The sequence below is a fragment of the Xiphophorus hellerii genome, chromosome 24, assembly GCF_003331165.1.
Source record: "Xiphophorus hellerii strain 12219 chromosome 24, Xiphophorus_hellerii-4.1, whole genome shotgun sequence".
Lineage (NCBI taxonomy): Eukaryota > Metazoa > Chordata > Actinopteri > Cyprinodontiformes > Poeciliidae > Xiphophorus > Xiphophorus hellerii.
The window spans coordinates 2,059,313-2,086,252 of NC_045695.1; the positions used below are offsets into that span (position 1 = coordinate 2,059,313).

Sequence of the window (26,940 nt, forward strand, 5' to 3'; positions counted from 1 at the left end):
TTTTTTACATATTTTACAAAGCTGTCACAATGTCGTGACAGTTTGATATGAAACAGATAATCTGTGAAAAGATCGATCTCCTCCACCTGCTCTCTACTATCGCCATCTGACGAACTGCACCGCTTCCAACCAAAAACAACCAATCAGAGCCAGGAGGAGGGTCATAGAGCTGTCAATTATCCTTGTGTACTTGCTGCTAAATGTGCTAATGGCGGAGAAACAACTTACCGTTGCAGGAAAACTGTTTATCTGCTGTCAGCGATGGCCATGCTAACAAACCTGAGTATTTATAAGCAAGACAGAAATGGGCATGAACATAAAGAGGAGTGATTGACAGCGCTAAGACCCGCCTCTTGGCTCTGATTGGATGTTTCTAGTAAGTACTGGGAGAAGGCAGAGAAGCTTGATTTTTTACAGATTATTTGTCTCAAATCAGACAGACAAATTATCTCGAATTGAAACATATCATAGTTTCAACAAATATGTTAAAATATATTTATTATTAAAGTTACATACTGGAACTTTAACTCTTAATTTTAAGATGTTCTTCTTATTGTGCTAATTTTACAGCTTTATTCTCGTACTTGAACAAAAATTCTCCTAGCCTGGTCCTGATACTCCGTCGTACAACTCACAGAAGAGGGATGATTGAAATAAAAGCCACTTTTAACAATATCTTCAGTCATTTCTCATTTCTATTTTTTTCTCCTTTTTTGTAGAAGAAGAAGAAGAAATAAAAATCAACTATTGTCGGATCCAGTATGGAAAAAAAAAATAAAAATCATAGTTTTTATTTGTAAGCCGTGTCGCTCAGGCCTAGCGGACGTCCGCACATGGAGGAACGACATTTGCTCCCTCCTGGCGTTCTAACGTTGTCACAGCCACCAGCCTCCTCCACACTGCCTGAGTGGCCCTAATGGCTTCCACAAATAGCATCCTGCCAGCTCCTCGACGCTGTCTCCCCGTCTGGAGCCCTGTCACCTCGCTCACAGCCTTTATGCAACAGCCTGAAATGTTTGATGAGCTAGAAACCAGAGACACAGATCTAATCCTACAGCTACAATTTTTTTTCTTCTTGTTTTATACGCTACAAATAAAGACGATGGGTGTGATGTACCTCCATGTTGTTGGAGATGGACACAGTGATGCCGTTCTCGTTGGGGATGTTGTTGGAGCTGTTGTTCGGGGAGCTGGGGCCGGAGCCGGGGGCGCTGCTGCATGCCGAGTCTGACACAGGAGGAGGAAAAAAAGAAGAAGAATCAGCAGGAGTTTGGAAAAAAAAAAAAAAACGGTTTGAGACAGCGGGATCCTCGCCACCACCTCCTCCTCCTCCGCCTCTCACCCGCCATGTCGAGGGAGCGCTTCTTGGCCGTAGTGATGGGACTGTCTCTGCGGCGGAGCAGCGGGCTGCTGCGGCGCTCGCTCACTTTCTGCTTCAGCCGGGAGCGCAGCTTCAGGTTGGGCTCCGAGGCTGCAGGGACAAGGAGGGACCAACATCTGTCACGTAGCGTTTTTAACACAAAATAATCTGCTGGTTTCATTTAGAAAAACCCGAAATGATGTATTTTCCCCCTTTATGTGCATGACTGGAGTCAGAGTAGAAAGAAAGTACACCCTCTTTCAATTCCGGAATATAATAAAATTGATTAATTAATTATTTTTTAATCAGATTATGATCATTTTAAGAGAGAAAAACTAAACTACACCATAAAAACACCTGTCTTGTAATTTCTACACTTGAGGTTACATTAAAATAATCCCAGAACTCAGTGAAGACCGGTTAACTGCATTTGTCTCAACTGCAACTGAAAACGAGAATGGAAAATGGAATTAATTAGAAATGAATCCAAACTTTTCATGCCTCAACAGAGCTTCGAACAAAGCACTAAGCTTGAGAAAAGGTCGCATTTTTACACAACAATCTCACAATCTTCCAGTTTGGGCTCCACACACGTTTCTGTTATGGAGCACCTTCCACAAAGCTGCCCTGTTATTAAAACCTCTTTGCAAGACAAACTGTTACACGCCGCGTTCATTTAGCCTACAACTCATCCCTCCCAATTAGATGCTTCTGAACAAGCCAAATTCATATTTTCCCAAAGATGAGCTAAAAAGCAATTAGCTCCAATTTGGAAGCCGTGTCTGACTTGCCTACATGGCATTTTAGTCTTTTGTCTAGCCTGTCACAGACTTGTGAATGGAGACAGGGAGAAGGGAACGGCATGTCACCTTGGCCAGGCCTCCGGCCACTAATGCTCTGTTTACTTTATCCAGACGCTCATCAGCTTGGAATCTTTTCATTATTCATTATCTAATTTTTGGGTATCAAACCCAAAACTCACAGGATGGCAAGACTGGATCCATCTGCCACTGAGACCTCGCAGGAGCAGAAAACTCCAGGAAGCTTGGTGTTCTGTGCAGGGGAGATCTCCTTTGAAGCAAACACTTGCAGATTTGGTCCCGTTTCCAGTGTCAGGTAAAAATAAGTGTGATGAAAGGAGAGAAGTGTGAAATATGAAGTGCGAAGGGAGAGAAGGATGGAAAACTCCTTCCAGTTGGAGTCAAACCAATTAATGTAGACAGAAGTCTGCTTTGGAAGCCAATTTACTACGACTCTAGTAAAGGGTTGCAGATCACATCAATCAGACTTTTGAACATTTCAAGACTCAACATCTAAATTTCATCCAGAAAGACCCAATGAAGGGAACTTCATGCTGCCAGGCAACAGCGAAACCAACTGCGACGCCTTGCGGTTCACACCGATCTTTGAAATCAAGTGCAGGATAGGGAATGTTTCTTTGTTTGTGACGTGGCATATGCTCTTCAATATGAAAAAGACAATAAACATACCATGATGGTGTTTATTGTCTGGGAATGTCTGCAGAAGGTCAGCTACTCAAACAACCTCTCCAACCAGAAGGATTAGCAAGGAAGAAATTAACTCTCTAAGAGCGCATTCACACCAGGCCTGTTTAGTTCGCTTTAATCCAACCGTACTTCGTTTGTCTAGAAGGTTTGGTTTGTTTGGAGAGATGTGAATCCGCAATTCAAAAAAGCAAACTCTGGTCTGCCTAACCACCTAGGTTTCTGTTTGAATTCATATATGAATGCCAAGCAGTCCGAGGACCGTTTCAAAAGCAGGAAGTGAACTATAGCCCAGAGCATTCTGCAATAAAAACAAATGGCGTGTTTTCTTTAGCCAAAGACAGAAGCGAAATCTTACAATCACTAAAATCCCACATTATTCCCTTTTTATTTACATTTTCGTGAATAAGGAAGTGTGGCTCATGTCTTCTTCAGAGGTTTTTGTGTCGTTTCCTTCAGTGGTTCTTGGTGCAGCGCCGCCACAGGAGAGGAGGTGAACAGGTTGTTTGATCCGGTGCAGTGAAAATGTAACAAATGTTATAATAGTATAATAGTATGGTCTCCAATCGAACCACCCCAAGGCTCACTTTTGGGAAGTAGAAGTCAACAAGTCTTCCCAATTAGTTGCTAGTTGTAGTTTTTTCTGTAATATTATCACAAATATAAACATGTGGAGTTTGCTGAACTCTGCCAGGACTCTAAACTGGAATCTTGCAGTTTGGTCAGAGGAAGCTGAGATTGAGTTTTTCCCAGGCAGTTCAATGAATATACAGAGAAGCACTACAACCCAACTGTTACATAGGGGGGGAGGATGTGTGATGCTGTGGGCTGGCTTCTTCTCCAAGGACTGAACTCTTACATACCAAACTAGGTTCATCTATAAGTATGGATTGAAATTGTTCGTGGATAGTCAATGATGCCTTTCTGTTCAGTGATAATTAGGTCTAGAACTGCTTCATGTTAAAGCTTTGCTGATTTGAACATACAAAGATAGGTTAAAGGCTTTCAGGGGAAAGATGTGCAACTAGATCCAAACCCTAGCACACACTTTAGCAGACGTAATTTCTCCCTGAATTTGATCCCAAGACAGCGTCCATTAGCATGCGAAAGGAAAAACAAAGCCCCGGGACTGACAGGAATAATAATTAGCACCCGGTGAAACAGAAGCGTTTGGTTTCTGTTTTCCGGCGGAGTGAAAACACATTTGAGAAAGAGAATGATCCGGTGTGACAGGAGCCCAAATGATCACAGCAAAGATGTACTCAAAGCCAAGTGGAATTGATCCAGAAAATGTCAATACTCGTGAAAAGAGGTTTTCTCCGTTATCTGAGAAGACTGGAGAGAAGACGACACAATGGGATGTTTATGAAAATGCAACTCCTGCCAAACAATGTGCTGCTTTTTGGAGACAGTAGCAATGTCAGTTTAATTAAAGCTTATAGTTAGAGAGCCCTTGGTTAGTCTGAGCTATCTGCTTTGGACTAATAGACCATTTTCTCCCCTCATATCATCCTGCTATTCGCCATTTTTGCACTACTTGGAATTACAGCTTATCACTTTGTTTTTTGCTTTAGATAGAAAGTATGGCAAGAACAGCAAATTTGGATGAAGCTACTGCTGCTATTAACAATGCATACTTTAAGTTTTTCTTTGAAAAGAAAGCACTGCTAACGTAAGTGATTCTGTTGATGGACTTACTGCTGACTAAACTGTGTATCCTCGTTGTATTAGAAAGTACACCACGCTCTGTGCTTCTGTCTTTATCCGTCTGCATTTGAACTTATGGTGTTTTATTTCACTCTTGATTTTAACTTAGCATAAAAAGTATGGTTGTTCTAGTGGCTGTTCTCATACTGTTGGGAGGAGTTCTTCCTCTCTACTGTCGCCACGTGTTTGCTCAAAATCGGGGACTGCTTCAAAGTTAACAACTGAGTTGATTATTTTGTGAGTTACTTTACATTACTTTGAACTATTTGTTGTGAATGGCCCTTTGTAACTAAACTGAACTGAACTGTGTTTAGCTGAGGGATTATTTTAAAAAAATAATTATTTGAAATGTATAGTACCTTTAGGCGCAGCTAAAATTTGCAAATACTTGAAACACCTCCTAAAAAAGGCTTATAACTGACTAATTTAATCATTCAAACACCAAATATACCTTCATATGCATTAATACAGACGGTGGAAAGCGTCTTAGCTAACATCTCCAGTGTTCCTTATCTCCACCACTCTTAAGGGAACAAACACCAGCCTATCCAGTAGCATTGCATCTAGTTTCCGATGATGCATTTTATTTTGAATTTTTGACATGTGCGATTTGAAAGAATATCAGCTAAAAAACCAAATTTGCAAATACTGAACCGGAAATAGGTCCGCTATATGTTCACGATAATTCTCATTAGAAGCGTGTAGCTACATCATATCACTCCACAGACGGCCTATTGTTGCCGTCCTGTCAAAATGGGCCGTAGAGCGTAGTCAGTAAGCTCCACGTTGTGCACAATCGGAGCGCAGCATTTTGCTTTGCATTTTTGCATTGTGCAGCCCCAGGCTCCCTATGTGCCATTGTATCCATGTGGAAGACGGGCTGCCCCAGTTCGGGGTAAAATCCACGCTTGCTCTGCCAGGAGCAGTACGCTTAGCTGTGCCTCTATCAAAGGGCGCTGTGAGTCTGAGGGCCTCACGCTTTTCCACCTCGTCTACGTCTCTCTGAGGCATCACTGTGTGTGAGGGCGCGGGCCACACAGGGCATTATTCATGTGATGCTCTCTCTCGTTCCTCGCTGTGTGATATGTAGGGGAGGTTAATGGGTTTGGGCCTCTATCTGGACGACGGAGGTTTTTAAGGAGCCCCCCTCTTGTCACGCGAACACTTTTCCCGTCTGAAGAAACTTTAGAAGCCGCGATATCGGCCATAAAGCATCCACAACCTCTCCTGTCCTGCAGACATGTTCTAGCGACGCGCCACTGGACGACGTTCCTTTTCTGTTTTTATTTTCGACCACCGCTGGAAGTCCTGGCTTCCAGGCTTTGACTTTTACAACCTGGCGCTGATATAAAAGGGCCTCTAAACTATCCCGAGCTGGGATTACCATAAGCAAACTCCACAAAACACGTCATCGCTGCGGGCAAACATCAGGGTGGCACAGGTTCTCCTTGCTCCCGGCAGCCGAGCACAATCTCTGGCATTATAAAAGCGGAGCGATGACGCTCCGGGACCGTCTTCTCGCTTCTTTTCCCCCTGTAAAGCAGGTTCATTTTATGAGATCATTGTGCCACATGATTTATTTTAAATCCAGCTTGCCATCTCTTGTTTTCGGTGCTATAATCTTCCATTTCAAAGTCGCTGGAAGGAGATCTCCATCCTACCTGCCCCAGAAAATTCTCAGTGTTCTTCACCCTACTTTCCCTCCTTTTTTTTTTTTTAACTCTCACATTATTCCCCTCACCCTCCCTGTCTTCTTGCTCTCCCAGGTTGGAATGTGGCTGTGTGGGCCAGTGTCAACTGCGGTCTGTCCGCAGTCGCAGCCAGCGGCTCAAAGCCTCGGAGTAAACAGGGCCCGGCTGCAGCCGCCTGCCGCTGTGCTAAGTGAATAATTGCACTGTAAGATGACCGCCGCTTCGCAGCTACACCGCCACAGCGCGCCGTTCACACGTCGAGTACCCGCACACAAAGCTACGCTTATAAACACAGGGAGGGAGGGATGGGGTGAACAAAAACAGACGGAAAACAGCTGGTTTTACTCTGCGCCTCAAAAAGATGTAAGGCTGTGAGCCACAAGCAAATCTTTTTTTCCAGTGGGGCATTAAGGAGTATTTTAGCCGCTTTACAGAGATCTGACAAGATCTGGGCAGGATCGAAAAGAAAACATGCGGCTCAGTGCGACGCTACTGCTACACCATGAGTGGGCAAAGCTCAGCAGTGGTTTTATTCTTAAAATTGTATGTACAAGAAAAGATGAATTACGGTGCATTTTCACCTGTTTTTCCTCGCAGCGTCCCACTTCCACCTGTTTCTGGTTCTTTAACGACCTACAGTAGCTAATGGAAGATTAGGAAAAAGACGCCACAGCTTAGCTAACGTATCATGCATGTGGTGCAGATTTCTTTTTTTTTTTACCCCTCCAGGGGGTCTTTTGTGGGCTCTAGAGTCCCTTATATGAAAGTAGGCTGACGGGGAAGGGGGAAGGAGAGGGGGGAAGACATGCGGCAAATATCGCCGGGTCCGGGAATCGAACCTGCGAAGGCTGCGTCGAACTCAAGGCCTCCAAACATGGGTCGCGCCACCCCCCACGCCACCACGGCACGCCCAGTGGTGCAGAAATTTGCAGCTAGTTTTAAGGAAGGTTTCTGTATTCAAAAGTCAACTTCAGCTGCGGTGAGGAAGTTCATTGGAAGTTTTTGTTGAGTTTGGAAAAAACAAAATTTGATTTCAGTTGCAGAGATCAGAGTCTTACCGACTGAGAGCGATTTTTGTTTATTCCCGAGATTTTAATTGGCCTATTTCATCTTTTCACCGAAAGCCTATGACACGTACAAAACTCATCTCAGCAAACATATTAAAGCGTAAAGCATTCACTTTCACAGAATAAAAAACAAAGCACATCACAACTGTTTGATGCATTCTTTACAGAGAGTAAAAAGGTGGGAATTTTGAGTTTTGGTGCATTTAATGAACCTAACACATCAGCTGTTTATAGTCATTTTTTTGAGTCAAGTAAAAACTGGAAAATGTGATTATTGGTGGATTGGTTGTTATTAGAGATTCACATTATATCGATATTTACATTGGTATCAGTCGATGTTTGTCATTTTTAAAGATATTAGTATTGGTCCTAACCCTACACAACATGTAGATGTTGTGTCAATATCGGTCAAGATTGATATCAGCCTAAATTTTCGTATCGGTGAATCAATAATTGTAATATTTTATGTTTCTATACTTGGTTATCTTAAAAAGAAAGCATAATGATGCAGCAATCAGCCAGTAATCAAAATAACATGATTTTCAATTGATTGGCTCAACCATCAGTAGGTCAAATATGGAAAAAAAGCATAAATGCAGGAAGAGTAAACACCTACATTTTTATTAAAACAAAATTAACTAAGATTATTTTATAAACCTAATATTGAAAAGAAAAACCAGAATCGACCAAAATCTGAAATAGCACGAATGATAAGAAATCAGTATCAGCCACAAGAAGCCCGATTGGCGTATGCTTAATGAAGATCGGTCAAAGAGAAATAAAAGTAAGAAGCTCTAAAGAGAATTTGAGTTTATTCTCAGATGTCTGTTATTAGTAAAAAGTTGAAAGTATTTCATAAACCAAAGACCCAAACACAGAGCCCTGTGGAACCTCAGATCATAACCATTACACTGTAAGAGATCAGTGTCCCACAAAAACTTTTCATCATGTTCATTAAGTTCGTTTTGCTAAAATATTAGAACTGTTATCCGTTTATGCATCAAACTCCAGACTGACAAACATTTTCCAAAAACTCTGAAAGAATTCTGGAAGGACATCTTTAAAATAAATCAGGTAAGAAAATCATGATTCTCTTCCCACTTAACTTTCTCTCTCTGTTGTGCTCCACTACCACCTACACTAACTCTTTAACACTCTCATGTGGGGGATGCTGGGAGACCCTGACAGCCTAATGTGGATCTGATTAATGGAGCAGACCTGTGATGCTGTCTAAAATACGCCAGACATGAGTCTGCACTGCAGCTAGCGGCCATAGCGCTTCTGTGTGAGCATGCATGCAGCAGATATGCCGGTCTGCTCCAGTGAAACTAGGGAGTTGGCAAAACAAACAAACAAACAAAAAAACGCACCGGTCTTTCGCAGTGGGAAGTCGTCCCGAGGGTTGTAGACGCCCAGCACCGGGTGATTGTAGGTGGACACTGCGGTTTGTGGAGGCGAGCTCTGGTCCAGAGAGCTATGTTGGGTTTTTCTGCAATAAAAAAACCCAAACAGAAATCATCAACAGTGTGCGTGTTGAAAAGAAACCATCTCGTCCTCGTGGACCTAAACGATTAAGGCGTCATGCAAATCGCTTGGCAAGGATGCAGACATGTGTCGCCATCTGCTTGCTTCCTACAGTACAAAGTGTCATTTGCAGGAAAAACTTAAGCCGCGTTTGGATCTGGCCCAAATGCATGTTCCTGACAAGAGGGTACGCAGTTGTCTCTTCCAGAACTCAGTGGGAGGCTGAGTCCAGAGTGAAGGAGTTTATATTTAAGTTAGGAGCAGAGGCAGAAACACATAGACACTGTATTACGTAACAGTATTACGTGACATTACTTATTCTCTCTACTGTATTTGTAATTTATGAATTTAGTTGTGCCATTTCACAAAAAAAAACTATATAGATGTAGAGGTAAATAATTTTGGAAAATGTAAAATTCAAACCTTACAGCTGGCAGAAGTTGAAGGAAGACAAGTCATAAACCAGAGGGCCCAAAACAGAGCCATGTGGATCCTCAGATCACAACAACATCCCAAAAAACATTACATTAACTGTTAAACCTTTAAAAACATTTATTGAATTTGTATTTCACACTCACATTAATATGTTTCCAGCATGAGATTACGATGCTGAAAAAAAAAGTTAATTCAAGGCTTTTTGCCCTCATTTTATTTCCTTCAAAACTGCTATTTACTAAGCCGGTAAAAGCAATATTCCAAATTTTATTTGCCGAGTTTTTTATTGAGTAACAAGTATAGGGTATTTTTTTGTCCTTTTGCTTCTCAACTGTGGATAAAAATCAGAATTTTTTTTTGCATGTCGTGTCAAAAATCTCATTTTTCTCATGACATTTCTCGGCTATATTTATTCCTCTGAGACGTCAGAGAAGTGGGAAGATGTCGCGAGGACCACGCAGGCGGTTCTGAATCGTCTTCGTTTAATTTCAAATGTGATATTTTCTCACTTCAACCACGAATGCGTTCTCAACTGACACAAGCACAAAAAGGTTCAAGACTGCAGACCAAAAAAAAAAAAAAAAACGGTAACAAGAGGGAGATGAATAATCTCACCTTTCACCTGTGGTTTTACTTTGTGAAACAAGCAGAAAAGCTAAGCCTGCACTGATATTATTCACAGCCATATCTTTCGATCTACTGATGTATGCTTCTACATAATGAACACTTCAGTCGACGCGACGTTGCTGTGTTTATGCTCACTCCGACTTGCGGCAAAAAAATCGGAAATAGCAAGTGTGCACACCTGCAAAACGGATCGAGGAATGCTACAATTAACTTCAAGGACTTTCAGCCGTCGTCAGGATCCAATATTCTCCCCTCACTTTAACGTCTGCGCATGTTTGTTTTCTGTCTCTAATCACTCAGTGAGACCCAAACAGAGCAGGTAGGAGGACAGGAAGCATGTGTCATTACTTAGCTGTCAGTCCACTGTTTTCTGCTGTTTCCAATCAGGTGATGGTTAAGGAAAAGCCGTCTTACCGGTACCAGTAGGGGGCGTCGTTGGGGAGGCCACCCTGGTTGAGGCTCCGCTGGGCCAGCGCCTTCTTCTTGTTCAGGACGAACTCCTGCAGACGCATCTTCACCTCGGTGCTGGCCACAGCACCTGATGTACACGGGTAAACACAAGATGCAATGAATTTCTTGTATTTAAAATTCATCAATACTTGAGATCCCTCCTAAAAACATTAGTAACTCTTTATTATAATATTTCAAACACCAAATACATCTTAGCAAGAGTCTTATCAGTAACTGTCATCTAGTCTTCCTTATCCACTCTATGGCGTTCAGCCAATCAACGCCAAGTATTATAAATGGAACTCTTGGATTGGCTGCATCTCAAACGTTAGCAAATAGCGTGAAAGTAGCATTCCGGCTAGGTATTTCGGCTTTTTATCAATTGTGTTTTGTTCCCCTAAATTTAATGAAGAAAACACAATCTTATTTATTTGGTAAAATATTATTTTATTGATTTAAAATCAGTTGATTTATCTATTTGTGAAATGCTGCAGACATGATGTGGATTTAGGATTAAAAACAGATAATCATCAGCGTAGAAAGCAATAACTCAGAGGCCTTCAAAACGGGAAATTTAATAATTGTCACATAAGAAATTAAACAAAAATGATGGAAAACTCATTGGAGAGATTTGAAGACACCATCGCCACACATCACACTCATACAGACACACACGGGAGAAAACACTGCAACCCTCTGACTCCCTGCTTGCCCGATCCCTGAACATTTTCCATAGAGTGTGAGAAGGCGCTCTCTCAAGGACGCCTGTCCATTTGCTTTCAATGAACTTGTTGAGAGAGACGTCCAGAGGTAATAGCTCGGCCCGGCCCGCGCCAAGGCCACCGGGCTATTACCGCTCGTTCACCGCTACAGAACGCGCCGCCTCTCCGAGTGAAATGGAAACGCATGTGAGGCAAACACAACAGTTATTTCAACCTTGGAGCAGCTTGAATGAGGAGCTCTTACTGAGACTGGCTGCCTGAAGCCTGTCTGACATGGAGAACTATTTGCGGAGCTATTTAGGTGTGGAAGTGTCTAGTTTTGCTTATTTTAGTGCTAAAAGACAGAATCTGTAACGAGAGGTGTCAAATCTTTTAATGAAGTTTCTCCTGCTGCTTCTAATCTCACCTCACTTATGGTGCTTTTGCGATAATTTCGCTAATTGAAGAACCACAACCTGAAGTTGTACTCATCACCTCTGAGACAGAAGCACCATTTAGTTACAGCTGCAAGTCTGTGGAGTAAATCTGAACCAGATTAGCAGATCTAGAAACTAAAACCTTTGCCTGTTTTTCTTTGCAAAATAGCACGAGGTCAGTCAGATCGGACGGAGAGCATCCGTGAACATCAGTTTCCAAGTCTGGACACAGATTCTCAATTGCATGCAGATTTGGGCTTTGACTAGGCCACTCTAACACCTGAAATTGCTTTGTGTGTTGAAACATTTTGCCATGCGAGCCAAAAACATGCACACACAATTTTTGAAATATTAATACACACAAAATACATTTTTATTGTAATTCAAGCTCACTTTTTGAAGAATAAACCTAACATGAAATATTTCAACAAGACAAAATTAATTGCACACAATCTTAAAAGCGTGGCACGAATTTATATTTTTCTCTCCTGAGTCGATGCTGTGTTGCTGTGCTGAGTATTGCCACAAATTTGCAGTAAGATGTAGATTTCGACTTTAACTACGCCATTAAACGCATAATACATTTACTCTTGGGTCACAAAAATGTAATTTGAATAATTTTAAGAACATAAAACTAATTTCAATGTGGCTATTTGTACATTTTTATTTTATATAGTATCCAGATTTTTTCACGTGAATTGATCTGCAATCATCATAGATCTGAAACATTTAAAACAAAATGGTTTTTTTGCAGGTGTTTATTGTTTTCTAAAACTTCAATTGCAGTCCTTCTGCGTCCACAATGAAATACAGAAAATATCGAGATCTAATGCGACAAAAAGTGAAAAAGCTCAAGGGTTGTGCATATTTTTTGGCACGAAAATTTGCGTAAACGTCAGGCGTCGTGGTTTCACACGCAGATGGGAAACACCCGGTGTCGGAACAACTTACTCTCCTGGCCCCGCTCCTTGTTCTTCAGCAGCTGCAGCTTCTGCTCCCTCTGCTGCTTCTCCAGCTCCTGCTCCAGCCGGTGGTTCTCCATCTTCCTCTGGTGCTCCAGCAGCTCCTGCTGGTGCTTCAGGGCCAGCAGCTCCTGTTGCTGCTGCACAAAGAAACATCAGAAATATTGTGAGTTAAAAAGAAAACAAAAATGGAGAAGTGTTTCTCGGCTTCGTAAGACCTTTTCGTAACAGCCTCGCATGAGCTCTCTTCAGAACAGATTCAATTCGCTCTGCCTTTCTCACTTTAAAAAAAGTATTTTCATTCAACTTCTGCTCTCTCTGAAGTAAATAACTCTGACAGCTGTTCAAAGCCATAAAATTAAACCTCTGCAATTCCTCTAAAAACCTCAGGCCAAAAGCTTTAGCCTTTAAACAAATATAAGCAATTTAACTGGGAACCAGGCTTTAGCAAAACACATAATCCAATCTGCTTACTTCCTCATCGCGCTGTTTTTTCTTTTTTATTTAAAAGGCTCCAAGAGTAAATTTCTTTATTTTTCCGCTAAGAACCAATCTGTGGCCTGACAGCTTGTCCTGCAACCAAAAGGTCAGGAATAAAATCAGCTCCAAAGCTACAATGTGCCCACAATCGCCTCCTCTTCATCACGCTGAAGGGTCCTTAAAAAAATTAGACCCTCGCTGTGAGTCACTGTGCATAAAAGCAGCCAATTAAAAAGCATTGAAATTAGCTTCTGCAATAAACAATATGCAGCTATTAGAGACTCGAATGTTCCCTGATAGCAGAACAAGACAACCTGAGGAAGCACAAAAAGTCTTTTTCAAATAATGCTTTAGATTATTGAAGATAAAAAAGGTATTTTGTTCCTGGTTCCTGTTTTTGTTCTGCTCTGGCTCCCTGCGTTCCCTGTGATTTTTGCAAGTTTTCAGTTTTGTCATAAACATTCAACATGATCCATGCTCCCCTGTCCAGGGTGTGTCCCGCCTCTAGACCATTGACAGCTGGAGATAGGCACCAGCACCCCTCAGAACCCCAATGGGATAAGGGTGTAAGAAAATGGATGGATGGATGATCCATGCTCCCAGCTCCTGCCTGCTGCACCTCTGAGTGTGCAGATGATTCTCTGTGAAGAGCTGAGGAACAGGCAGTCCCTCCAAGCTTGTTTAGTGACCGATATTTAATCGGTTCACAAAAATGGAACGTAATCAGCTGGGTTCCAAACACTGTAACTGGGCATTCTGCGGCAGGGACGTGAAACTGTGTTTACGGTGAGGCCAAATCAAAGCCCTGAAACAAGGCTGTGAATAAATTAGTGGCTTGGGGCCGAGAGGTGGAAGAGCTCTCTGGAGCGCAGCCAGCCATCGCTTTTGACTTCAAACCGAGGTTGGGGAAGAGAGAAGAGGGGTTTTAGTGGGCGGGACCTCCTCGCCCACATGCACACAGGACACTTACACACCCAAAACCCCTTGTGGCTCGGCCGACCAGAGCCATGCACATCCTTCCCTCCTGAGAAACAGCTTGTACAGAAGATTTCTCTGCCGTCCGCAAACGTAGATGAGCGAGTGCACGCAAACGTTTTGATGAAATTTAAGAGGATGTGTATGTTTTCGAGTTTTCTAAGGCAATTCTGTGTGTGTTTTGTGTTTGTGTACGTGTGTGTGTGTATGCCCGGTGAATAGAGGTGATTGAGGCTGGGGGCTCCGCGGTGAAACCGTGCGTCACGAACATCTGAGCTGTCCCGCCGCTTCAACCGCAAGCCAAGAGGACCCTTTAGATGGCAGCGCCCATTAACCAAAGCATCACGAAAACCGAGGCAGGACTCTGTGCTTGGCAGGTCTTAACAGGGACGGGCTGTGTGCGGAATTTTAAGCAAGAGCGGCAAGAAGTACAGGAGAAAGGAGAGCAGGATGCGGTTTTAAGGGAGAAGATTAAACAAACGGAGTTGATTTGTCTTTAGCGTCTAATTTTGTTGCTTGGCAAAATCTCCAAACTGTGACACGGTTTTCATTTTCACTTAGCGTCAACAATTTAGCAGCTTTTAGTTAAGAGGCATAATTTGAGTGCATTTCTTCAGTTTGCGGGGGGAAAAAACAGAAGCAATAAACAAAAATGCACTGGTCAAAATGGGAAAGACAAGAGAAGACGCCACTTGGATATTTACTAGCAGCATTTATGAGGAATCCATAACTATTTTCTTGCTGTGTAAGTATGATGTGACCATGGTCCCAACTATTCAAAATGAGCTTATTTTCATGATGAGCACTACTGCTAGCCCAGGGTCTGTTTTGGTCATTTTGGTTTATTTAATCGCAACTTTCTAGATTTCCTCAGTGACATGATTACTCCGTCCAGTCTTTATACCGTTTGATTTTTTGTTAATACATTCTGTCTGCCCTGTCTGGTCGAATAAAGGTTACACAAAACATAAATAATTAAGAAATTTATGAGTAAGGAAACAGCAACAAAAACCCGCCCCCATCTTTAGTCATAGCCAAGATAAAATTAAACAGGAAGTGTTATGAACAGGTTAAATGAGGATGAGTTTATTCCCTCGAATGTACAGTAACAATTATTATAAGTGACATAAAATATTTTTAGAGTAAGGAACTGAAGGAATAATCTCAGGTTCAGGTTATGCCACTGCACATTATTTAAAGTTTTTTCTTAAATTAAGAGATGGCGGTAAATATAGAGGGTGTTGTAGCTATTAGCGGTCCTACCCGGGATACACAGAGCATTAAATGGTCACACCCAATAACAAAGAGGGAACCTGTCACCTTTTTAATAAAATATTTCTGCAAATAACTGCCTTGCAAGGGGACGCACAAAGGTAATATTTCTCATAACTATGTCCGAAAGAAATATTCTGTTGCTTTAATGCACCTTTTTGGTTTCATGGTTATTGCCGGTGCTTATGCATTTCTTTCTGCCACACTTTTTCTTTCCACTAAACTTTCCATTTCTTTAGCAGTGACATTTAGTACCCTGCCGTCCTGGTGGAGGGTGCAAATGTCAAAATTGTAAAAATGAGCAAAAAAATATATTCTTAACATATCAGTTTCACATGAATTTAGTTATTTGAATTTTTCATTTGTTGAGATGCAATCAATGCAACACTGCTGCTTTTATTAATTAATTTTGGGTTGTTTTTACTTATTACATTTTTTAAGCATGGCATTTAAAAAAAAGGATGGTTAAAAATGTAAAAACATTATGAAGAAGCAACACAGATTACACAGATTTAGCAATAAAACAGAAGTACAATGTTAAAAAAAAGCAAACAGAAATTGCCAAAAAAAGGAAAAGGATTTAAGGAAGTGTGAAAAGAGAACATGGGAGGAATAAGTGAAAGAGAGTAAATACAGGAGGAGGAAAGGAAGACGTTAATGGAAAGAAGAAGTTAATGACAGGAAGGAAGAGGCAAAAAAAAACAAGAGATCAGTGATGAATAAGATGATGGAGGAAGAAATCTTTTTTTTTTTTACAAAAAATCTGAAAGATTCACCACTTTTTTTAATTTAAAAAAGTCATAAAAGCATGAACGGAAAAAAATGTCAAAGGCAGCTAAAATAAAGAAGCAATATAAAGTCAAGCTAAAGATTTATCTTCACTCCAAACAAACCGAGTCAAATCTATTTTAAGAAAAACAAATACTGCAGAATCCCGCCGTATTAAAACTTTCTCTATTTCCTCGCTCCTCATCAACATGCGACGCCACAAAGTGATGCATGCTTATGTGAAAACGAATGAAATTTGGTAAGTTAGAAGAGCTGAAAGACAGTAGAATCCACTCCGCTCTAATTAAATTCAACTCCAGCTTTTTAATCATTTAAAGGAAAGCTTCACACGTCCATTTTTCACACTCTTCCTGCAGCCAGACACATCTTTATATTGCCCTCATCCATCCAAGGAGTTAAAGAAAATGAAGCTAAAGTGCCTTTCTGTTTCTGCTCTCACTCGCCGCTCGAACCGAAGCCCTTTAAAGCTGATGAGGCTGCTCTTAGCTGCTGAGTTCAGTCTGCCGACTCCTGAGGCTGAATAAATTAAGAGCCGTCTTCGTTTGGTTTAGGGGAGATTTAAATAGCGACGATGTACAACCTGCTGGTTTTATGTGGAATAATTGGACTAATTTAAAACTCCATAGGTTCTTATTTTTGCGTCTTTTCAATGAATTTCTGAGAAACGGGTGAGCGAGGTGTGTAGAAAGAGGGGGAAATCCTCTTTTAATGCTGCTCCATAAATAATGCTAATTGTAAATGATGTACCTTAATGTGCTCCTGGAGCTGGGCCTCATGCTGGCGGGACAGCTGCTCGTGCTGCCGCTGGAACTCGGCGATCAGGATCTGCCTCTGGATCTGCTGCTTCTGCTTCAGGGCCAGCAGCTCCTGCTGCAGCTGCTGCTCGCGCACCGAGGCCGCCACCACACCGCCGCCACCGCCACCGCCACCCGATCCTCCCAGGGAGCTGGGGGAGAGCTGGCCTGGCGGGGAGAGCGACGACACCTGCTGCTGCTGCTGGTGGTGGTGATCAACGCGCAGGTCCATGGGGATGGCAGCAGGGGGCAGACGCAGGGGCAGCGCAGAGTTAATGTCCACTGAAGAGGAGAGAAGAAGAAGAACGATCAGACAGGTGGAGAGATGGAAGGAGATAAAATGGATGGATGATGGATGGATGGATGAGTGAATGGATGGATGAATAAATTATAAAACGGTTCGACTGATGGATGAACTTATGAATGAATGATAAAACAGATGAATGGGTGGATAATGAAAGGTTGTTGTGATGATGTAAAGCCTTTCCCATTTCCTGCCTACTTCGTGTTGCCAGGTAGCTCCTACTTCAGCAATATCTTACTCCTTATCAAAACTGGGTGTGTGAGTGAAATTTAACTTATCTCTTCACAAACTGTGTCTAATCACAGGTAATTCCTGGTATAAGAAGGAAAATGACTGTTACCTTAAGGGCAAGGCTGGTTTGAATAATCCTTTTTTCTCTTAATAAACAAAATCAGAATTTGAACACTCCTTTTCCACGAGAGGAAAATTTAAAGCCCTGCATTAAAACCCTTATTACTGAAGATTTTATTGATACATCTCACACAAAAGAAATGAGCTCCTCCAGGAGTGTTTTATATCAGCGAGGCCGAGTTTCCTAAATAGGATGCACTCATAACGTCATGTCAACAACAGAAGCACATTCTGACGCCAAAGCAAGACAAGCGGAACAGGATGAATAACCAAAACACGACACAAGGTTAAAAGACACGCTATAGCAAACATGTTCCTCTTCTTCTGCACGTCGCCGTGTGTTTTCATACTTAGCACGACTGCAAGGTTATGAAGCTGAGGGCGGATTAATCAAAGCACTTCAAGAGCACTGTTTAATTAGTCTACCTCTTAGGAAAATGCCCAGAATAGAATTTTTTAAACTTTGAGATTTTCATTAATTAACACAAAAAAAGTCTCCTGTGTTTTTCATGCTCCTTCACTTTTACGGGAGGAATATACGTTAGATTAAAAAAAATATTAAAATACCAGACTTGGCTATTTTAAGCAGCACATTGGATGGACAGCTTGTAAAACAAGAAAGCAATAAACAGATAACGGAGCTGTAAATCAGACCGTCGGAGTAAAGCTCTTGGATTTAGTTGCCATTTCTGAGAAAAAAGTTTATCTTTAATGAGCATCACAAATGAACTCCATGCTTGTTCCACGTGGTGAAGTAACATCAGTTCCAAGAGAACTATCTTTAAACTTGGTAAAGTCCTGATAAGATCTATTGGGAAGAAAAAGTGCCGTGCTGCTCCTCCACACGGCGCTCGCCGACCCATCCGACAAAGCCTGCATTGACACCCCCCGCCTCCCGACTCCCATGCCCCAAAACCCCTGGCTCGGGCACAGGAAGCCCACCAATCCGCCGGCTTCCTACCAATAAGTCTGGACAAATAGGAGCCGATTGGTCTGATTATTTGCCTACAATGTTTGCGGAGAGCCGGGGATACTTCACGTTAATGAATCGGCAAACAAAACATCAGCGGTGAGATGAACTGACCAACACTTTGAGTCACTTTCTGCTTCTGGACGTTTCTTGTTTGATGCATTTCCCCCCCTTCTGAACATCACCAAACTGTAACTGCATATCCAAGCAGCTTTGCTACTGCTAAGGCCATATGGCGCCTGTACGCTGAAATGCTCGACTCTCACTGTGTGCAGCAGGTGAAATGCCCCCCCTGTGCGGTTATTGCAGGAGAACAACACAACAACATGCAACAGGGTCCTAAAGGACTGCAGTCATGTGGGGGGAGATTACAACACGTCTCATAGGCTGCTGCTGGGACTAATTGAAAGGGAGCCTGCAAGACGCGGCCCTATGATCTGGCACGGGATGAGAAGATGAGAGAAAGGAGAGCTTTATAAGAAATGAGGAGTTGTGTGAAACTGTGAATCAGTAGATTTTTCTTTTTTTAAACCCTCTGACTCATTCAGTCTGAGGTAGCTTTACCTGAATCTGCATGAGTCACTCTGTAGGTTAAGGTTGGAAACCAATGGCCGATCAAAAATCAATTTAAAAAAAAAAAAAGGTCTGAAACTATCAATTTTAGTTGACTTCTATAAAGAAACCTTAAAATAAAAACAGCTTTGAAGAGATGAACCAAGTGGAATGTTTTGGTCGATTTTTGAGCATATTGTTATTTCTTTCTTCTGGATGTGAGCACAAATTAATTCTTTAAAATCGGAGTAGAAGCAACGTCACACTGTGTGCGAGACATATCTGTTCCTGTAAAGAAGGGATTTACTACCATAAAGAAAATGCAATGACTTGGAGTTCAAATTTTAAACCGTCTGTAGAAGCTTTGTGTCGGAAAAGAATTACGTTAGCGATGTTAGCTTTACTAAAAACAGTCTTCATATGCATTTCCAACAGAATGTAGCTTGAAGGTTTGCAAAAGTTTCCAACATTTCCAAATCCAGCATGTTTCACAGCAGAGAAGTTGAATGTCTAAAAGGATTGAAGCACAGTTGCTGAAGTACTGCTCTCTCTCGCTTTCTCACAGCCTAAGTAAACCTCAGACATGTCTTAACAGTTTGCTTTTACATAGCTTCACAAAGTAGTAACACATTAGTGCTTCCCTTTCCTTACCTTCCACACTGCAGAGCAGCGTTCTCAGTGCAACTTGGTAGAGTTTAAATATGATTTGCTCAAGATTAGGAAAAAGATCTGTTTTCTTTTTTTTTTTCACTTTTAGGGTCAAAAGATGCCAATTTTGGTAAAAGTTTGACCTGCTACCAACAATTATGTTTGAATTATCTTTAAGTTCTACAACTTTAGAAATGAGAACTCCATTTAAAATAATAATGTCTTGCTCTCTCTTGCTTTCTTGCAGCCTGAATTAACATAAAACATGTCTCGACATATTTATTTTTAAAACACAGCTAACAATGACTTTTCTTCACTTCTTTGCACCATGGTAGGAGTGTTTCAAATATCTGTTTCCTTTCCAACAGGCCAGTTACTGGTTAGAGCTGATCAAGCTTAAAGTTGTCCGATTTCAGTAGGCAGCAATTTTCGTGTTGCCTCTCCATTAAAGTCTAATATAGCTCTACCTGATTCTGCATGAGTCACTCTGCAGATTAAGGTTGCAAATCAATGCCTCATCTGAAGCCCTTTAGGGACAAACAGGTAGAAAAGCAAAGCAATCGGAAATATTGGTTTTGGGGACGACAGGAAAGCAGAAACGATTAAGGATGGGTTAGACCTGCACTTGTCAGAGCTGCGCTGCAGCCTTCTCGGTTAATGTGAATCCATAACTCACTTTGCCCCCCTCCCCCTCAAAAAACCCCACCGGCACAAAATGTTCAGGGGTGGAGGGGGAGGTGTTTCTGAAACGATGCACTCATCGATGGCGACGCATGCGGATCCGTAAACACACCTCGCTCAACGTCTCCGCCACCCTGGCGGTGCTAATTGCTCACCAGATGAAAAGCAGGAGCTACAGAAAGAAGTCAGTGGTGTCGTTACCCATCTTTGTCCTCTCCTCCTCACTAAGGCACCCTCCTCCTCCTCCTCTTCTGCTCTTCTTCCTTCAGTGTGTTACGGGGGAATGACAGCAGCGTTCGTCTGACTTGTCCTCATGCTCTCTGTCTCCGTCGTCCCCTGCTCCGGTCTTAACCTGATGGGTGTCTCCCTCCCCTCCCGTCTCTCTCCTCCCCTCGTCCCCGGCTTGCCCAGTGGTGACATCACAGGGCAGTCTCAGGCATGCAGCCTGTTTATTCTGCAGCTTTTCCAGGAACCAGCGGCTCTCTCTCTTTCTCTCTTACACACACAAACACACACACACGCAGCACTCCCTCTCTTCACCCTTTCTACTCTTTTTGGCTCGCTCAACCCACTCTCCCTGCTCCTAAGGCCGAGGAAATCCCTTTTTAGCCTCCCCACCTAACCCCCCCACTTCTCCCACTCACTTCACGCAGTTCCCATCCCAAACTCAAAATCACAACAACCGCCTCTCCCTTTTTTTTTGTTTTTTCTCCTCTTCGCTTTATATTCCCGGCACAGAGTTTGCCTGCATTCCCCCCCAAACAGATAAACAAGCAGAATGGATTCAAGGTGAAACAGAGCAGGGGAGTTTTCCCACTCCATTCTGTTCGTAGCGACATGCTTTTGTCAATCTGAGGTTTAAAAGCACCTCCGACAGAAAGTTTTGAACCTTCTGGTGTGACGCATTTGGAAGAAGTTGTCAGTCTTCATAATAAACTGTGCAAAAAAAAAAAGAAAAAAGATCCCGCTTCTGATCTCTCTTGATTGTTCATCCGGGGCTCGGTCAGCCTACTGTTTAAAGAAAGCACAAACAGTATTAGGCTTAGCGACTCGCTGAGCAAACTGTGGGCCCGAAAGCGTGGCCAGAAAAGCACGATCAATCTCTCCCCTTCCCGCTGCGGCGGAGCTGCGAATGTAAACTAACTTTCTCTGAGTCCTTTTTACAAGTAAACTAAGCCAGAATCGTTGCGGAGACAATGCCAGGTTGAAAATAACGCTTTGAAGGGACGGTTGTGGATTTGTTTCACTTTAAAACTGTCAGTGCTGCCTCCAAAGTAACCTTTACAGCACAAAACGGCACAGCATCTTTTGCATTTGTGTTGCAAAACGTCTCTCCAGGGTGGAATCGGTTGTGTTTTTCCACGCAGGAGGTTAAATTTATATTATTTTACAACCTGGCAAAGATCATTCTTATTACCATACAATAATGTCTGCTGTCCTTTCTTTATTTTTATTTTTTTTTACCACAACAGTAAAACCACACGCCAACAGATGACCAAACCGAATCAAACGGCGGAAATCTTAAGATTTTTCCTGATCGACGGTCAACAAGCCCACGCCTTTAAACGACAACAACAAAACAGGACCCCAAACTCCACTGGCGCATGGCCAGTGGAGTTTGGGCTCTAATAGCCAAAAGAGAAGCTCCTGGGAATGACCTGGCTGCTGCTCGGAAAAGACCCGCTTTGATATGGGCCCTGTCGTCGCGCACTGACGTCAAGTGTGTTCCTCCGTTTACTGATGCGAGGGGGATAAAGGATAATGTGAGGGGCCTTCGCTGCCAAACAAAAACAAAGACGGTGTCTCGGGGGAGAGCCGCGTGGGCTTCCAGGGAGTCTTGCGCAACGAAGCCGGTGTACCTGTTTGAAAGCAGCTGGGTTCGGTTTCAGTTTGTGGGATCTAAATAAAGGCTCCCCCTTTGATCTGCAGCCTGATTTAGCTCAGACTTGTCAGCAGAAAGAACACGTTTCAGTTTGAATGGGAGCTACCTGCCGCGTAACTAAGACATTCTTTCTCGTTTTCATATTGGGCCACAACAAGACCATGAGTGTTCTTAAAGGGCCGGTTGTGCCGGAATGTATTGATAAAACCCGTTTCAGATTGTTAAAGGAATGGCATCACGTAAAATCAACATTTTTTCAGCTTAACCTCCTGTTATAATGTTAGTCCCTCATCAAAAACAGACCTGGAGTGTTCCTTTGATTCTTTAATCCTTTTATCTCCATGGCAACCATTCAGCTGTGCAAAACACCTGGCCTTTAAAGCACAGCTTCCCTTCAGATCTGCAGTTTTCAAGCTTCTGAACTTCACTCAGCTTCTTCAGACTAGCCAGCAGCAATTAGCAAACACCTGGTGGAACTGAACAATAGCTGATCTCATTATAGGAGCTACTGCTCGGTGCAAAGCTGGTAAAAGACGTTGTTGAATAGTCATGTTGTGATAACTTCCTGAAGGTGGAGCTTTTGAAAGAACTTTTTAAAGAGACAGAAGCCCAATTTCAAGGTGTTAAAATACAAAATCAAATTTATTTTACGTGATATTTGATATAGATAGCGTTTCTATAACTGGATGCAACTTTATTGTGCTATGAAATGATACTACATGCCGGCACAATATAATAGCACCCTTCCAAAATATTAATAAATAGCTGTGCCTGTGATCAACAAGTACTTATTAAAGTGGCATAATATTGAACATCTTTTCAGTCCCTCGAGGATCTTTTGATTGTTGTTTTTTTGTTTTTTGCAATAAATATCACCGATTTGTGGTTCTAATTTAGAAATATTTGCAAGAAATTTTGACATATATGCACTAATGTTTGACGGTTAATATGACTTTTTGTTACTCGCCATACCAATCACCAACTAGGCCTGTCAAAATAAGCAATAAATCAATTGATCACATGATAAATTAAAACGAGCTCAATGATTTCCATTTGCATGATGTATGCTTTTCTTTTCTCTCTCTCTTTCCACAAAAACTGGATGACAAATGTCTTCCGTCTGCTGCTTTGGTGTCAGCTAGCCCCTTTTTATCTGTTGTTTCTGTTGTTTCATTTATTTATTTTTGAATATTTAAAATGTCTTAGAGTACCAGTGTTAAATGTTTATTAGAATTTACAGTTTATTGATACTTGAGAATGAGTTCTTGCATTATTATGGCATTACCATTGTAGTACTTGAAAATTGTTTCAAAAAGACGATATTATCGTTTATCGCAAATAACTGCTTGGACAATTTATTGTCCAGCAAAATTTGCTATCGTGACAGGCCTAGCTCGCATCTCTTCAACCAAATGTGGAAACAACAAACTCAATTATGCATTAGTGCAAAAAAAAAGAGTTAATTTTGGAGATCACGGAAACATAAAAATTTGAGAGTGTGCAGATAAAAATGACTTTGATTGGATTGATAAAATATTACCTTGAAGGTTCTGCTTATGCGTCTCTTTGGAGTCTATAGGGCCACATTAAAGGCTATGGCAGTCCAGATTTGGCCCCTGAGCCTTGAGTTTGACACACATGATTAAAAGCATCAAAACTAAGAACTTCCACCATGACAGGAGGCGTTTCTAACCAACTGGCTGGCACGAGAAAGCAATCTCCGACTCGTCACCGCCTTAACGATGTCAGGCAACGTCTCTGCAGCGGCGCTCTGTAGCAAGAAGGAAGGAGGCGGGAATGGGAGCGGGACCTGGAGGCGGCGGTCCCTCCCGGCCTCTGCAGCAGGGCTCTAATGGAGCGTGTCACAGCTCGCTGCCCGGGCTGACGCAGGAGGAGGAGGAGGTAGAGGGCGCCACCTGAACGCAGAGCGGTAAACCTGCTCTCCCTAAAGCCAGCAGCACTGGAGACGCATTTATCGCATGGGAGCTTCCTGTAAGTCAGGGCTCTGGCAGACGGTCACGAGCTCCAGCTGCCGCATATCCGACGTGGAGGAAGCTCTTAAAACAATCTGTGCTGCTTTGTGTGAACCCAAACTCAGGTGTTTACTTTGACTCGTGTAACTCCCAGCAGGTGCAGCAACCACAGCTTTGCATTCCAGAAACAGAGCGCTGTCGGTTCGGACACCAGCATTACCGGACGAGTGCAACCACAAACGCATCAGCACTTTTTTATAACTTTAATGTTGTTGTTTTTTTCTTTACAAACAATTTATTGCTCCAAAGTGTCATGGCAAGGGAGACTATCCTTTTCTGAACTTTTTCAGCCAAAGTATAAATGCAAAGGTTCAGTTTTAACTTATGACTTTTTAAAGTGGATGGATGGTTGGATAAAAAGATGGAAACATTTTTCCATCTTCTCTTCTCTATTCCTTCCCAAACCAGGAAAACTCTTCACCCTACATTTTCCCGCCTGTGTGAGATTAAAAAAAAAACAAAAAAAAAAACGCTCTCAGGTCACAACACGGAAACCTCGGCAGCTCCGTATCCAAGACAACAGCTTTCCAGAATATCTGATGAAGACGTTCCGGTGGATTTCAATATTTCATCACCCTAGCCGGAGGCGTGTAGAAAACAAGCCGGTCTACTGCTGATCCGAGAGCCCGGATTTATGAATCGGACTCTCCTCTGGCTGAAAAAAACAAAAATGTGCCCAGCAGCTTCATCTTCCTTGCGCCAGTTTCTCCTAAAGATTCCTGCTCATTTCTCAACTATCACTACAAAACACCCATTTATTCTCAGGAATACATGGGAATTCATCATAAGAGACCCCTTTTCTTTTTTTTCTTATTTTACACTAAAAGGCGACGGCGGCTGCAAGAAAAAGTCGCCTCCGTTTGTTTTGAGACCCAAACTAAGTCAGGAACTTGCAGCAAAACACACCAGCGACCTGCACAATAGCTTGTTTTGCTGTGTATGTTGGCAGTTTTTGGCGCTCCGGATTTTCATTCAGCAAAATGGCACAGAGAGATAACTGACTGCATAAATAAAACACACGAGGAGTCTGTTGGAGGAGTTACAGCGTCGGAAAATGGGAGATGTTTTTTTTTTTTTGCACATTAATAGTGGAATCACATCCAAACACACACACACACATACACACACAGAGAGAGGGATTAGGGATCGTCCAACCTGTTGGGATGTGGTTGAGCGCCGACGTCTTGAGGACCTCGAGCGACTGCTCCTTCCCCAGGATTCCCTCTGTGGGAGAAAGAGAACATTCTGCTTCAAATATGGTCCGCAGCATCGAGACGAGGGGGGGCTGGTTGCCGGCGACGAAGCGACTGCTTTAAAAAAAAAAAAAAAACAGAGAAAGTAAGGGGGGGCTTCAGGTCATCCGAACGGCTGGGAGCACGTGCCGTGGCGCCGACGCTGCTGCTGCAGCCTGATCCATGAGCGGCGAGGAAGAAATAGGAAGAGGAAGGTGGAGGAGGGAGGGGTGGATGCTTTGGAACGGAGCAGAGCGCTCAGATAAGCTTCGATTCTGAGGGATGCTGAGCGCGCTCATCAGCGCTCGTGTGTCGGTTTGGTGTGTGTTTGATAGCGCCTGTGCTCGGCATAGCAAATGTGGCTAACGGCGGCGGCGGCAGAGGAGAGAGGGATGTAGAGGAGCGGGGAGGGGAGGAGGGAGGTAAAAATAGCTCACCCTTTTGTGTATAACAGCACATGCAGAGCACGCATGGCGCACACACATACAGACACAAAAGGGGTGTGTGTGTGTGTGTGTGTGAATGCATGCATGCATGTCCGTGTGTGTAGGCTGTAATTATAGTGGCAACATGAAAAGGCTTTTGTAGCTGCTGAGTCCTGGGAAGACATGGCTATAAAAAGCAGAGCGACACGGAGGATGAGGAGGAGAAGGAGGATGCATCAGGGATAGAGGGGAGGAAGAGGAAAGAGGAGGGGTGGAGACCGAGGGGGGGGGGGAATGGAGCAAAAAAAAAAAATCACAATGAAAATGAATATTTTTAGTAACCATAAGCACCTGTTTCATATATATTCAGATCACAGACGTCTGAGGGGCGCAAACGTACAACTACTCCTTTTGGATTGGAGGTAAATATAAAAAAAAAAAGAAAAAAAAAAGTGAAACCCCCTCTGGAGGATTAAAAGAGCGGAAAACAGGCGGCCAGCCTCTCCGTCTATTTCTGGAACTCTCTCTGGAATAGCCTCGCACATACACAGGCTTAATTAGCTGCGAAGCTGGAGCATGCGTTTTCGCTGCGGATTGTGCAGCACCTCGCATGAGCGTTTTTGGCCTACTTGAAGCAACCCCACACCCACCCCCAAATCCTGCAAACACAGTGCATCCAGAATGCACAGGTGAACCCTTCGGTCCCAGTGTGGGCAGCTGTGTTTTTTTTAAATTTATTTATTTATTTTATTTGTTGAATTTTCTTTTGCAAAGGAAATGAGGTGCATCTGCGTGCGATGACACCTGTGGCTTTGGAGTAAATCCACCCTGCTTTTTATGCACAACTTGGTCGGTTGCGTCTTGCGCTTAGGTAGAGGATGGATGCGTTTGCATGCGGCTGCCTGGAGGAAGCGGATTGGCTTTCGGTGCAAACCGCGGAGTCGCAGATAAGAGCTATTTGCCCACGGATGGGAGGATCCGTTTCACATTCTGCCAGGTTGCAGCCTCAGGCTTCAATGGGTTTGATTGGACAGATTATGTGATAGAACAGAAAAATCTTAAGTACTTTTAGTCTAGTTTCTACTG

General features: G+C 42.7%; 1 protein-coding gene across 3 annotated transcripts in view; it reads right to left on the reverse strand.

Moving 5' to 3' along the window:
* Window positions 1-26,940, reverse strand: part of LOC116716173 (histone deacetylase 4-like) — a 72,502-nt gene that overhangs the window by 25,574 nt on the left and 19,988 nt on the right. For 2 of the 3 annotated variants that reach the window (XM_032557057.1, XM_032557056.1), the window contains exons 3-9: window positions 25,353-25,421; window positions 16,730-17,058; window positions 12,456-12,606; window positions 10,331-10,454; window positions 8,701-8,819; window positions 1,343-1,471; window positions 1,118-1,227 (exon numbers count right to left, since the gene is read on the reverse strand). In XM_032557057.1, the coding sequence (XP_032412948.1) occupies window positions 1,118-1,227; window positions 1,343-1,471; window positions 8,701-8,819; window positions 10,331-10,454; window positions 12,456-12,606; window positions 16,730-17,058; window positions 25,353-25,421 (1,031 nt within the window). Of the gene's footprint in view, window positions 1-1,117; window positions 1,228-1,342; window positions 1,472-8,700; window positions 8,820-10,330; window positions 10,455-12,455; window positions 12,607-16,729; window positions 17,059-25,352; window positions 25,783-26,940 lie in introns of those variants that run through there. The other variant, XM_032557055.1, reaches the window with a different exon arrangement.